Here is a 14,846-nt window from a genome sequence, read left to right on the forward strand (position 1 = left end):
CGGAGGATTTAAGGCTATCGTTCCTGAGCGCATCCGTCTCCAGTGTGTTTACTACAGCGACGCTGGCTTCAGCTCTGCAGGGTGCTTGCTACAGGTCTGTTACTTTATCGTTTCTACTGTTAACTAGACGTACCTGTTATAGTCTTTCTTCAGATGTTTGGGTCCAGGGAGACATATATGTCAAGAAAGCCAGTGAATTTGTTTTCCTACCAGATTTAAGGTGGACGGTGATCCGCCCTGCACTGTACCAAGAAGTTCCCCTACGTTCACCTGAAAGAAGTGTTTTTGAAACCCCTTATCCCAGTGTTTAGGAAAATTAGGCACATTGCTTTTCCAGCTTGATAATCTGAATTTAGTTCCTCGGAGTGACTGCTATATCTTAAGATTTTCTAGTTTTTCAAGTACAGTAAGTGCCCAATTTTTTGTGTCTAAGCCTCAAGTGATTCAAGTCCCAATTAAATGTGCGGTGTTTATTTTGCTTAAGATCCACCTGCTTCCATTATTTACATTATTGACTGTGCAGTGCTTATTTTTCTTTGTGGAACATTTATTCTTATTTTTGAACATTGGATTTTTGGACATTAATTTTGACCATTGGTGTTTATTTTTTTTTGTATGGTACAATACATATGTCAGGTGTCTGGCCCCAGATCTAAGGCTTATTACCAGGCTTGCCCCGTTATCTGACTTAGTGTACAGGTTTCTCTGGGCTGTAACCTACCTGTGGGCACACATTTGGCACGATATATTTAAGCTTTAGTTTTCGACACCAGCATCATGGCTTTAATCAAGATAAACTCTGCATCGGCTACTGACCTGATGTTGCTACCTGGTGTAGGTGACACAATGGCCGCTCGAATTGTCAAGTTACGGCGTGCCCGAGTGATTACGGAGAACAACATTTACGATATCAACCACTTCGGACCACACCCGATTTGTTGGCTGCTATATCTTTTGAGGTGGGTCCGTACAGGGCTCCAGGCCTTCAGGTCCGCGGGTGGGAAGCCGTTCATCATCTTCGTCCAGCGAAACAAGTGCCCGCAATCCTTCTGGGGGTGCTGCCAGTGGCAGACGGCCCAGACGCCGGCTGCAGTCACCGGCCTACTCCAGGGCTGGCTGCCCGCAAGGTGCTCGGCAGGGGAGTGCTCCCCACCATCGATCGGCTCGATTAAGGAGACGGCCAGCTCGACACTCGTCAAACAGCTCCCGGACTTCCGATTCGGATGCTTCCCTATCCCGCAGCATGCGAGCAGGTTATCGCCAGCAGAGAGAGACCTTCCACACACCACCTCGAGTGTTGGATTATGACGGGAAGTCAGACTGGGCCACCTTCTACTGCCGTTTCACATCATATGCCTTGGAAAAGGACTGGAGTGGGCCTACATCATTGACTCAGTTAAGGTGATGCCTCAAGGGTAAGGTGAGTGATTTTTACAATCGCTTACTGGATAGAGAGCCATCCATCGATTACAATCGCATGATGCATAAGATGGTCAAGCTATTTGGAGATAGGGAAGATTTTATCAGTAGAGTTGGCCGAGATGACCCTGACTCAAACTCAGCCTCGGACGAGAACGAATTAGACCAGGAGGCCAGGCTCACTCGGCTAGCGGACGAGGTCTCCCCTGGGGAGAACAAGATAGGGGCGAGCCAGGGGACGTCGGACACGGAAGGGCAGGTCAGGGAAAGAGATCAAATAACTATCAGAGAGCTCAGATCCGGCTCTATGTTTGGATTCCAGTCCAGATCGGGGATTTGAAGATCAAAGCGATAGTGGATACAGCGGCCGAGGTCACCATTATCTCCCAGGAGATCCACCAACAGCTGAACCCACCACCTCAGGTGATACAACACATAACCTTAAGCACGGCGGGGAAACGTATGCACCTTACGGGAACGCTGGTGGGCCCCATCCCCTTACTTGTTGTGGGACGGGAATACACTGTGGGAGTGTATGTGGTGCCCATTGCAGATAACATGTTGCTAGGGCTTGATTTCATGAAAAGACACGATGTCAGTATAGTCCTGGATAAGTCTCAGATGATATTACATGGACAGGTGATCCCCATGCAGTTGGAGAAGAAAGAAGAGCCTAACCCTAACCTAGACCAGTTCATCGCTAAAGTAGCGGTGTCCCAATACACTGTTATCCCACCACATTCAGTGGCCAAGGTCAAATGTGAATGTACAAAAGTATGCCCCAGTGTTAGGGGGCATACTTTGGGCGGGTGCCAGTGGTTCGCACGCTCCATCAGAAGGGAGGAACCCTGAAGGTATGTATACTCAATGTAATGGGGCAGAATATTACATTAAAGAGGCAGATGCATGTGGCCAATGCAGAGGCAGTATGAGAAATTCTACCGGGGCCGTGCCCGGCGGTGGCAGCAAGGGCAATGGGGAAGGTACCAAGCGAAACCTAGTTCAAACTACCTCCTTATATGATGACCATGGTACAGGACGTCGAAGAAACATTGACAGCAGAACAGGCGAGCCAACTAACCCACCTGTTGTGGAAATTTCAGAACATTTTTGCTGCTAGTGAATTTGACCGGGCATCGTTCAAGGAGGTATCTCACCACATCGACACGGGTAATGCAAGACCCAAGAAGCAAAACATACGACGAACACAAGCATGCTTTGCACAGGAGGAGAAAGGACACCTTCAGCGCATGCTCGACGCGGGCATCATCCAACCATCAGTATCTGAGTGGGCATCGGCACCAGTCCTGGTAAGGAAGAGGGATGCGTCAGATCAGTGGTGTGTAGACTATCAGGAACTGAACTCTCGCACCATTAAGGACGTGTACCCACTCCCCCTAATCGATGAGTGCCTAGACACATTGGCGGGAAATGAATGGTTTAGCAAGCTAGATGTCAACTCGGCCTACTATCAGATCAACATAGCAGAAGAAGATTGAAAGAAGACGGCATTCATCACCAAGTACGTACTGTTCGAATTCAAGAACGGCATTCATCACCAAGTACGGACTGTTCGAATTCAAGAAACATAGAAGAAGATTGAAAGAAGACGGTATTCATCACCAAGTATGGACTGTTCGAATTCAAGACGGCATTCATCACCAAGTACGGACTGTTCGAATTCAAGAAAATCAGAGCCTTTGGTCTCCTTGAATTTTCTTGAATTCGAACAGTCCGTACTTGGTGATGAATGCTGTCTTGAATTCGAACAGTCCGTACTAGGTGATGAATGCCGTCTTCTTTCGATCTTCTTTTGCTATGTTTGAATATCTTCTTCGGAGCCTTTGGTCTCTGTAATGCTCCAGTTACCTACGCTAGGGTTATGAATTTGGTATTACGGGAGCTAAATTGGGAAATTGTGCTAGCTTTCTTGGAACATCCTAGTGCTGGGCCATTCATTCCAGAGTCACCTCTCCAACCTAGCACAGGTATTTGAGAGATTCAGTACCTATGGTTTACGCCTGAAACCACAAAAATGTGCCCTCTTCAAGAAGCGGGTTGAGTTCCTGGGAAGGATGGTTAGTAGGGCGGGACTAGAACTGGGGAAAGAGGCGATAGACACAGTGGTGAAATGGCAGACTCCTGGGTCATTCAAGGACGTGGAAAGATTCTTGGGACTGGCCAACTACCACCGGGCCTTCATAAAGGGATTCGCAGAGTTAGCCACACCCCTGTATGCACTGACCGGCGGAAACAGATTCGAATGGGGAGACAAGCATCAGGAGGCCTTTACAGTTATCAAAACGGCCTTAACTACAGCTCCGGTCCTGGGATTACCTAATGGACATGACCCCTTCGTCCTGGACACCGATGCCTCCGACTGGGCGATAGGAGTGGAACTGCTACAGGTTCAAGAAAAGCAAGAAAAGGTAATTGCTTATGCCAGATTTGCATTGACTCCATAACAGAGAAGGTATTGCACCACTAAGAAAAAGTTATTGGCAGTAGTCAGGTTTACCAGTCTTTTTCGGCACTATCTCTTGGGGCGGCCTTTTACCGCCCCAAGAATAAACTGCCGTGGCACTGACCACGGCAGTTTGTTCTGGCTGATTAGGTTTAAGAACCTCCAGGGCCAATTAGCACGTTGGCTGGAGGAGCTGAACTAATTTGATTTAAAAATCCAACACGGAGCAGGAAAAAACACAACAATGCAGACTCTTTATCCAGGGAGGGAGGCGCTCAACAAGCATGTGCCCACTGTCGCCAGGACATTCCAGTGCAGGACCTGCTGTGTGGAGGATGTCCATATTGTCGCAGGGCACATCAGAACTGGGCGATCTTCCAGGAGACGGTAAATGACGTTGTCCCACTGGCTACGGGGTCGTTCAGATGTGCATGTAATGTTCAGATCCGGGGGACGATTAGACAGGTGAGCGCTATGGCCCCTATTCAAGATTGGTGGTCGGAAGATTCCAACTTGGCTGTCTTCCCATGGGATCCTGGTGACGATGCCCGAAGGGAGCCAGCAGAGACATTGGATAAGGAGGAGGATGCAATTGTCCCGGAAGCAGTGAGTGTTAAGATTATCACCAGAACAACTGCGGACAGATTAGGATTGCATTTACTCAAGTTATAGGACAGACAGAGAGAGATCCGCACATGAGAATGGTAAGAGAATGGGTGGGAGGCAGTCAGCCAGCAGACGGTGATCTGTTTGGAACCAGCCCCGCCACAAAATACTACTGGTTAAACAAAGAGGCCTTTCTCATGAAAAATGGCCTCTGTTGGTGGCACAAAGTAGATCGGGGGGGGGGGAGCTGCCCAGAAACTTTTGTATATACCCACCAGCCTGAGGCAGAAGGTATTGAATCTATGCCACGATATACCTGATATGGGCCACCAGGGCAAAAATCGCACAATGGTGCGGGTCAGATCAAGGTACTTTTGGTATGGGCTATCAACGGATGTTGTGAACTATGTGGCATCATGCTGCCACTGTAGTGTGAACAAAAAAGCATCCAAGACCAGCAGGCACGAGTTGCTTAAGTACCATGCAGGTACACCAATGGAAAGGATACACTTGGACATTTTGGTACCATTGCCTAAGACTCAGAGAGGCAACGAATATCTCCTGGTGATGGTAGATCAGTTCACTAAATGGATTGAGTGTGTGCCATTACCGTCCTAGACTGCAAAGGATACTGCCAGAGCAGCACTCGATGGGTTCTTCACCCGGTTCGGGTATCCGTTCGAGATCTTCACTGACCAGGGCAGGAATTTTGAAAGTGACTTGTTTACTAAACTCTGTGAATTGATGCACATCCACAAGGCCCGTACTACCGCCTACCGACCGTCGGCGAATGGGCAGGTGGAAAGGTATAACAGAACCATCATGGATGCATTTTGGTGTTATGCCAGTTCCCAACATGACAGCTGGGACACCTATATTCAACACATAGCAGGTCGTGTGTGAACCGACATACCGGCTTCACTCCCAACAAGTTAATGCTCAGTCGGGAAACCAACCAGTCCATAGATTTAATGTATCCCCGGGAGGTGCAACTTCAATCAGATGCAGTACCTTACTTAGAAAATTTGCAGAGGGAAATTGAGAAGGCGCATGGATTGGCATGGAAGTCTCTATCTACAAATCCGGAACGAATGAAGAGAGATTATGATCTACGGGAACGGCTACAGGTCTATGAAAGAGGTGACCTGGTTTACCTGCTAGATATGGCACAAGTGAAGGAGCAGTGCCGGAAGCTCTCACCACAGTGGAAGGGCCCAGGCATCATCATCCACAAGTTCTCATCTTATTTATTCAGGGTCAAGCTCCAGAATGACAATATCACAGCAAATCACGATAGACTGAAGAAGTGCAAGGACCGTTCCTGGCCCAGCTGGATTGAGACGTTTAAACGGCATATGTCACAGGTTCAGGACCCAGTGGGAGTGCCATACAAGGACCTTTACTGTGTGTGTGTGTCGGCAACCACACGATAGAAAATTAATGGTACAATGTGATATGTGCGCGGAGTGGTTCCATGGGGTCTGTGTGGGAGTGACTCTGGCGAGTGTACGGTCTAAACCAGAGTATGCATGTCCTCGGTGTGAGCCATAAGGGCAAAGAAAACAACAACAAAAAATATGGTGTAGTGTATGGGGGTTGAAACAATTTGTGTACCAGTGTACAAAGTTAATACGGGTAATAATTGGAATAGGACCCATTGGTAAGACCAGAAATGTTCTCTTTTGTGGCCTTGTTTGCAGCTACAACCTCTAGTGTGGAGCTGGTGAAGACTTTTTCCACAATAAAATATGTTATAGATAGTGAAACATTTTCCCTCTAGTATACCCATTGTTCTATAAGGACGGGAGGAGTGTGGAGGGAACCACAAGCAAAGTGCCCGCCAAAGGAGACATTTCATAGTGTAGGCAGGACTGTGCCCTGATTGGTGGACGGCGACCGCGCAGTCTTCCCGCGCAGGTCGAGAGAGGGAGCCCAGAGATGAACTGCACGTGACACAACGTGGACGAAGCCCACCAGACACCACTTGCACTTAGGGTATGTGATACTATGATTACTAAAGAGGCTTTGTCTTCCTCTACCCTATCCTTCCTGAGAAGCCTAGATTTGCTTCACCTGCCTTCCCCAAGGACTACAGCTCAAGGTGGGCTATTACGTATAGTATTATATCACCCCGTTGTCATACCACGTCGCGACTACCTTCACAGTACTTGAACTCGTAGCCAACAGTTTCATGAGGGGTGGGGAGACAGAGGGGTGAACGTCGCCTCCCCCACCTATGCCACCTTGTGACGTCATGGGACGCCTTAAGGCATCTCGTCTGTGATTCGTCGAGGCACCTCAGCCTTGAGTGACGTTTTGTGCACGAGAGGCTGTGATTTGGAGTGGCACCTTAGGCTGTGCCGGCTATGCTCTGATTGGTCAAGTCAAGGGGCGGAGACAGGCATCTTTGAGTTTCCCTTACCCGCCAAAAATTAGTCTAGGAGCAGCAATATTGTGGAGAGTTAATCCCCAGGTGGAGGTGGCATGTCTGCCACCTCCACCCCCGTTAATCGACGTGTTATCTTCATTACTCATCGCGCACGGTAATCTTCCCAAACGTAACTCGATTGGGATTTAACTAATAGTCCGTTTGACATTAATTAGGAATTATTCGAATGCTTGAAGTAGTCAAGTGTGATGTAATTTAAGAGACTTTGAGTTATTGTTAACAAGTTGACTTGTTATAGGAAACAAGTGTTGGTGATTAACGTAGAAGTACTGTGTTGCTGACTGCTGTTGACAGTCAATTAACGTAATTAATCACATAATTAATTTTCGTAATTGATTAAGGCAATTTCTTTGATTTATCGTCTGGAGACGAGAGTAAGGTAACTTGGGGATTACTGGAGAAGTGTCTCAGAATCCCACCTTACCTAGCTTTGTTTATATTTGCAAATTCTTGCAGGGAGTTGCAAATAGTGTTCACATTAGGTTATGATAGGGGGAGTCAGTGTTGGACTACCCGCCAAGTTACTAGGGTGTCTCGCCTGGAGGGTTGGAGGACCCGTAAGATTGTGATTATAGCATTTGGTCACCGTGAAGCCGTGACAGTATTGATTGCAAGCTTTGCATCATCAGTGGGCACCATTGTTTAGTTAGTTTATTTAATCAGCCCGCAGTGCGAATAGCTGTCTTGCAAGTGCCACTGGATGGAGAGTAACGTAACGAATCACTCACTGTTGTGTAAACTTAGTCTTGTGAATATTTGTTTGCAATATTGCGTCGTCAGTGGGCACAACTTTGTTCAGGTTAGTTCAGTATGCAGCCGCACAGCAATGGACCGGAGTCGTTGCTATTTCATGGTTATTTAGTAGCTGTTGTTATAGTGCCACTTGATGGACATTAACGTAACGTAAACTCAATGTTGTTGTAGTTTAGTCTCTTGTTAATAAATTGTTTTGTTATAGAAAACGGTCATTGATGTCAAACCTTCAACCATTCTTTTCCACCCAAGTTCTGCTTTATACGATTATCTGTAAATGTGATCTTTTTTAATGACGGCTGTTCTTGGGAAATTCGAATCTCAATTCATAGCGCCACACATCAAAGTTAAATTTAGTGTGAGAACCAGTCGGTTACCCTTTATTGGTTTTAACGTTTTTAACTAGGAGGAACCAGCGGCCCTTGTTGGCAGTGTTGGTAGATGGTTGTGTAGCTGGTGGCAGTGTTGGAAATAGTTGTGACTGGTGGCAGTGTTATTAGATTGTTGTGGCTGGTGGTAGTGTTGGTAGATGGTTATCTTGAGATGATTTCGGGGCTTTTAGTGTCCCCGCGGCCTGGTCCTCGACCAGGCCTCCACCCCCAGGAAGCAGCCCGTGACAGCTGACAACCCCAGGTACCTATTTTACTGCTAGATAACAGGGGCATAGGGTGTAAGAAACTTTGCCCATTGTTTCTCGCCGGCGCTTGGATAACAAGCGCTTGGATCACAAAATCACAAGTCCAGTGTGCTGTCCGCTCAGCCGACCGGCTCCCTAATATACCGAAACCCAAAATGGTTGTTGTTGGTGGCAATGTTGGTAGATGGATGTAGTTGTGATAGTGGTAGTTGATGGCTGCGGTTGGTGGCAGTGTTGTTTGATGGTTATGTGGCTGATGGTAGTGGAGGTAAATAGTTGTGGCAGGTGGCAGTCTTGGTAGATAGTTGTGCCTGTGTTACGGCCACAATGGGTCGCAACCGGGTTCTTTGCTGGTGGAACTAAAGTTCTGGTATCCGGTCCCAAGTTAGTAGTGGCTTTCAAGGAGTGAGTTCGGTAATGCAAGTAAAACACAAAGGGGGGGGGGTGCATTGAATACGACACTTCATCAATTATCAATATATTCACATTGAATCACTTTCCCATCACCTTATATATAATCCTGAAGGAAGTATTACTACACTTAATATATACACAAGTGTCTCTCTCATAGGACACTAAGCGCTCCTCGATGGTCAATCGATGCAGTCTTGTGAGCTTCCGTGTTTCCTCAACGCACAGTACCGTCCTCAACCAGTACTGGGAAACACCAATGAGTCTACCCTAGCCATGGGCCAGCCTATACACAGTCTCACTAGGTGCTCCCTATGAACGCCCACAATCACTCTCCAGTCTGGTGCTGGCAGAGAACATCAGCCTCGCGCTGCTGGGCCTCTTTATGAGCAAATACAAGGGTAGCTAACCCTTGGCAGGAGCTTCTTGCAACTCGCTAGTTACACTCCTCCGTAGCACCTTACTGTCAGTCTTCTCTTCCGCTAGCCAGTCCCGGGATACGCCGAATTCCGTCACTGCAACTTCACAGGCAGACAGTAGAACACTACACAGTTCTTCTTCTTCGTCGGTGGCTCACTGCTTCCATAAAGCAGAATGGAATAGAGAGATATTGGCTACTCTGGGTAGACTGACTGTCCTCGTACCACAGCAGTCCTACGTCGAGCTCTGTGGATGCAGACACGTCTGCATCCACAGTGTACTGAACCCATGTACACTGATCAGTACATGGGACACTAGGAAACATCACTTACGGACTCTGACATAGACATACAACTCCTCCTACAACAGATGGCTCTGATTTTCTAGGCGCCACCTCACTGGAGGTCAGCAACAGCGACATCTCGAGCTGACTAGTACAGGAATCTAGCGCCTCTTGCTGGCATCTTCCTGCCACCCCTAGATGGCGTCGTCCGTTGTTGTGGGGGGTTTCGGGAGCGGACTCACAGATGGCACTGACGTTGTTGCTCCGTGCTCCGACGATGGAATCGGGTTCGTAACAGCCTGGTGGCAGTGTGGTTATATGGTTATGGTTATGGCGGTGGCAGTAGATGGCTGTGGTTGGTGGCAGAGTTTGTTGGTGGTTGTGGCTGGTGGTTGTGTTGGTAAATGGTTGTTGTTGGTGGCAGTGTTGGAATGTTGTTGTGGTTGTGACTGTGGTAGTTGATAGCTTTGGTTGATAACAGTGTTAGAAGATTGTTATTTTGACTGATGGTAGTGTTGGTAAATGGTTGTAGCTGTGGCAGTCTTGGAAGATGGTTGTGCTTGTGACAGTGGTAGTTGATGGCTATCTTGAGGTTATCTTGAGATGATTTCGGGGCTTTAGTGTCCCCGCGGCCCGGTCCTCGACCAGGCCTCCACCCCCAGGAAGCAGCCCGTGACAGCTGACTAACTCCCAGGTACCTATTTTACTGCTAGGTAACAGGAGCATAGGGTGAAAGAAACTCTGCCCATTGTTTCTCGCCGGCGCCTGGGATCGAGCCCAGGACCACAGGATCACAATTCCAGCGTGCTGTCCGCTCGGCCGACCGGCTCCTTATTGGCTGTAGTTGGTGGAAGTGCTGTTTGATGGTTGTGTGGCTGATGGTTGTGCGGGTAAATGGTTATGGCTGGTGGCAGTGTTGGTAGATGATTGTGGTTGGTGGCAGTGTTGGTAGATGATTGTGGTTGGTGGCAGTGTTGGTAGATGGCTGTGGTGAGTGGCAGTGTTGATGTATGTTTGTTGTTGGTGGCAGTGTTGGTAGAACGATGTGATTGGTGGCAGTGCTGGTAGACGGTTGTATGTGGTTGTGGCAGTTAGGTAGATAGCTATGGTTGTTGACAATGTTGGTAGATGACATGTTTCTGTGACTGATGGCAGTGTTCGTAAATGGTTGTGACTGATTGCAGTCTTGGTTGGGGTTGTGACTGTGGTAGTAGATGGGTTTGGTTCGAGGCAGTGTTAGTAGATGGTTTTGTGGCTGGTTGTAGGGTTGGTAAATGTTGACCAGACCCCACACTAGAAGTTGAAGGGACGACGACGTTTCGGTCCGTCCTGGACCATTCTCAAGTCGATTGTGAGAATGGTCCAGGACGGACCGAAACATCGTCGTCCCTTCAACCTCTAGTGTGTGGTTTGGTCAACATACTTCAGCCACGTTATTGTGACTCATCGCCTGCGGTTGGTAAATGGTTGTGGCTGGGGCTGGTGGCAGTGTTGGAAGATCGTTGTAACTGTACTCACCTAATTGTACTCATCTAATTGTGCTTGTTGGGGTTGAGATTTGGATCTTTGATCCCGCCTCTCAACCGTCAATCAACTGGTGTATAGATGGGTGACGCCGAGGAAAATAAGATTCGCGTCCCTACCAAAACAAAAAAAATACCACTACCTACTCACTTACTGCTCCTCCTCCTGTTTTTCCAGCTTGCCGTGTTGAATGACGACAATGACGAGCAGGAGTAATCTCGGCGGGGTAGTTATGATCGTTCGTCCACGCGGAGTAACTGCTCTCCTCCGCCTCTGTTCGTCTAACGTATCGACATAACGCCATACTGTCGGCTGCTAGAGAGTCCACAGTCAGATTTAACTTGCAAAGCAGGATTAAAACGCAAAACCGAGGGGAGTGAGGGTGAGAGAGAGAGAGAGAGAGTGTGTTTTGTGTACTATATAGCAGTAGTACTGTTGAGCTGGGAGCCGGTCGGTCGAGCGGACAGCACACTGGACTTGTGATCCTGTGGTCCCGGGTTAGATCCCGGGTTAGATCCCGGGCGCCGGCGAGAAACAATGGGCACAGTTTCTTTCACCCTATGCCCCTGTTACCTAGCAGTAAAATAGGTACCTGGGTGTTAGCCAGCTGTCACGGGCTGCTTCCTGGGGGTGAAGGCCTGGTCGAGGACTGGGCCGCGGGGACACTATAAAGCCCCGAAATCATCTCAAGATAACCTCAAGAAGAAGAATCCCAGAGCTTACTGGGCTATATCATATCTACATTTAAAACTCTGTATGGAGATAGCCTCCAACACATCACTACCCAATGTATTCCACCTGTTAACTACTCTGACACTAAAAAAGTTTTTTCTAACGTCCCTGTGGGTCATTTGGGTACTCAGTTTCCACCTATGTCCCCTTGTTCGTGTACCACCAGTGTTGAATAGTTTATCCTTGTCTACCCTGCCAATACCCCTGAGAATTTTGTTGGTAGAGATCATGTCTCCCCCTTACTCTTCTGTCTTTCAGTGTCGTAAGGTGCATCTCTCGCAGCCTTTCCTCGTAACTCATGCCTCTTAGCTCTAGGACTAGTCTAGTGACAAACCTCTGAACTTTTTCCAGCTTCGTCTTGTGCTTGACAAGGTACGGGCTCCATGCTGGGGCAGCATACTCCAGGATTGGTCTTACATATGTGGTATACAAGATTCTGACTGATTCCTTACACAGGTTCCTGAACGCTGTTCTGATGTTAGCCAGCCTCGCATATGCCGCAGACGTAATTCTTTTTATGTGGGCTTCAGGAAACAGGTTTGGTGTGATATCAACCCCTAGATATTTCTCTCTGGCCGTTTCATGAAGTGCTTCATGTCCCATTCTGTATCCTGTGTCTGGCCTTCTGTTTCCGCCGCCTAGTTTCATTACTTTGCATTTACTCGGGTTGAACTTGAAAAGTCATTTGTTGGACCATTCATTCAATCTGTCCAGGTCATCTTGTAGCCTCCTACTATCCTCCTCTGTTTCAATCCTCCTCATAATTTTTGCGTTATCAGCAAACATTGTGAGAAACGAGTCTATACCCTTCGTGAGATCATTTACATATATCAGAAACAGTATAGGTCCAAGGACTGACCCCTGCTGGACTCTACTCCTTACGTCTCGCCAATTTGAGACCTCACCTCTCACAGTGACTCGTTGTCTTTTGTTGCTTAGGTACTCCCTTATCCAATGGAGTACCTTCCCTTTCACTCCAGCCTGCATCTCCAGCTTTTTCACTAGCCTTTTGTGTGGTACTGTATCATAGGCCTTCTAGCAATCCAAAAATGTGCAGTTTGCCCATCCCTCTCTTTCTTGTCTGATTTTTGTTGCCTGGTCATAGAATTCAATTAACCCTCTGAGGCAGGACTTGCCACCTTAAACCTTGCCTCTGTGGTAGTAGATGGCTGTAGATTGTGGCAGTGTTGGTAGTTGGTTGTGTGGCTGGTGGCAGTGTCGGAAGATGGTTGTGGTTGCTAGCTGTTTTGGTAGATGGTTGTGGTTAGAGGCAGTGCTGGTAGATGGTTGTGGCTGGTGGCAGTGGTGGTAGAAGGTTGTTGTTGGAAGCAGTGTTGGTAGATGGTTGTGTGTGGTTGTGGCAGTAACTAGACTAGACCCAGTGAGTGTTGGCGCTAACAACAGGCATCCCTCAAACACGCAAGGACCAAGTGCCTGCTCAGAGGATTAAACCTTAACGAGCCACACCAAAGACCCGAGGCAGTAGCCAGGGCTTGAAGGTAAGGCCCAAGCAGGCAACGGGAATGCTCTGTAGAAGATCTGACGCATCCCACAGATGCTATGAAAGGCATCGGAGATGTAATATATATTCAAACACACTAACCCCACTGCACGCCAACAACAATAAACCACGAATTCCCTCAACCACAGATCCTCGCAGAAGAGTCGATGACCGGAAAATTACCCAGAGAATATTACCAGACAGTAGTATGTCCTCTCAGAGGCCATCTCCTGAACTCACCAGAGAAGTCACTGTCCGAGCAGTGGGCAATACTAAAGAGCACCTATGGAATGGCTGCTCTAAACATATGTAGAACGAAGCGAATCAGAAACTAAATCCACACAACAAGTGAAGCATGGAAACCAAGCATGTAAAGCAAACACTATTTTTACAAACAGTACACAGAGCAAATGATCCCAACTGGATACAGTTCAAATAATGTGCCACACATATGTTAGAAGACAAAGACTCTAAAGCTGGTGTCTGAATGAGGTCCACTGTTACTACCCTGGGTTCCTCAAGTGGAAACCAGAGATCAAATTGAACTAAATAAGCTACGTTAGATTAGCAAGACGCAAGTCGACGTGTCTTTGTTCGTATCTTCCCTGCCAAACGTAGGACGAATCTTGTTGCTCACAAGCATTCAGACTCTTGAGCTTGTTGTGGATTAAGTATAACATTGTTATAAGATTAACTATCCTGAGAACGAGTAAAGTAACAATATGAGGCATAGGGGAAGATTTTTAATGTCTTTAGCTGCACGATCAATTAGGCTCCTCCCGGCACCACACAATGCGGGAGCCCTGATCTGGTCGCTGGAAGCCTTCTTCTCTGTTGGCGTTTGAGGTGTAAACATTGGGACTCTATGGCTGCCCCTCTCTCCCCTTCTACCTTCCCTCTTATTTATTTCCCTTACCTTAAGTTAAGTTATACCCTGTGTTTGTAAGTGTGCCTACTCTGGTAGTGAAAGATTGGTGAGACCTGAGGGTAGTATTTGCCAGTGTTTTGGGTACCCTAAGTGTAGTGCTGTGTTGTGTTGTATTAGGGTACCACGTGGTCTCACTCCCCCTAAGCTGCATCAAGCTTCAGTTCTTAACCAGTAGTATTTTACCCAAGCTTGTTCTCAGTGTAAACCTTGTATCCTGCTTATGTGGACCAAGGCTTTTAACGTAAGATAGTGTGGTAAAGTAATTATTATTGTTATTGGTGTGAATGTATATGGGGGGTTGTTAAGGGGTTAATAAATAAGTTAGTAAGTTAAAGGAGTATCCATTTTTCCTGTGTAGGAGATCTATGATCAACCTCTAGGCTAACTATTGCTGTAATAAGCCACTACAAGTTTATGTTTATATATTTAATGGGGGCCGGGCCTTTTAGATCTCCCATATTTGATAACTCTTAATGCTAACTACTGCCCCTACATCCATGTTATACTAGACTCCCCATAGAACATACACATTATTTGTAACATCCACACTTGTGGACATCAGCAATTAGACTGAGTTTCTCATGATATCGAAGCCGGCAGCTCCCGGTGGTGATTCCACGTGTTGAAAGCCAGTTGCAGCGGTTGGGATTCAATGTAGTTACTGAGTGAATCGTTTGTAGAGTCGTTTTCGGCTTCAGTTATTTTCTTTGTGAGCCTTG

General features: G+C 47.4%; 1 protein-coding gene across 1 annotated transcript; it reads left to right on the forward strand.

Annotated features, from left to right (window-relative positions):
• The first annotated feature begins 3,494 nt into the window (after window positions 1-3,494).
• Window positions 3,495-3,884, forward strand: LOC138359398 (uncharacterized). The gene has a single exon (XM_069318526.1). The coding sequence runs from the start codon at window positions 3,495-3,497 to the stop codon at window positions 3,882-3,884; it is 390 nt and encodes a 129-aa protein (XP_069174627.1).
• The last annotated feature ends 10,962 nt before the right edge of the window (window positions 3,885-14,846 follow it).

This window comes from Procambarus clarkii, chromosome 90 (genome assembly GCF_040958095.1).
Source record: "Procambarus clarkii isolate CNS0578487 chromosome 90, FALCON_Pclarkii_2.0, whole genome shotgun sequence".
Lineage (NCBI taxonomy): Eukaryota > Metazoa > Arthropoda > Malacostraca > Decapoda > Cambaridae > Procambarus > Procambarus clarkii.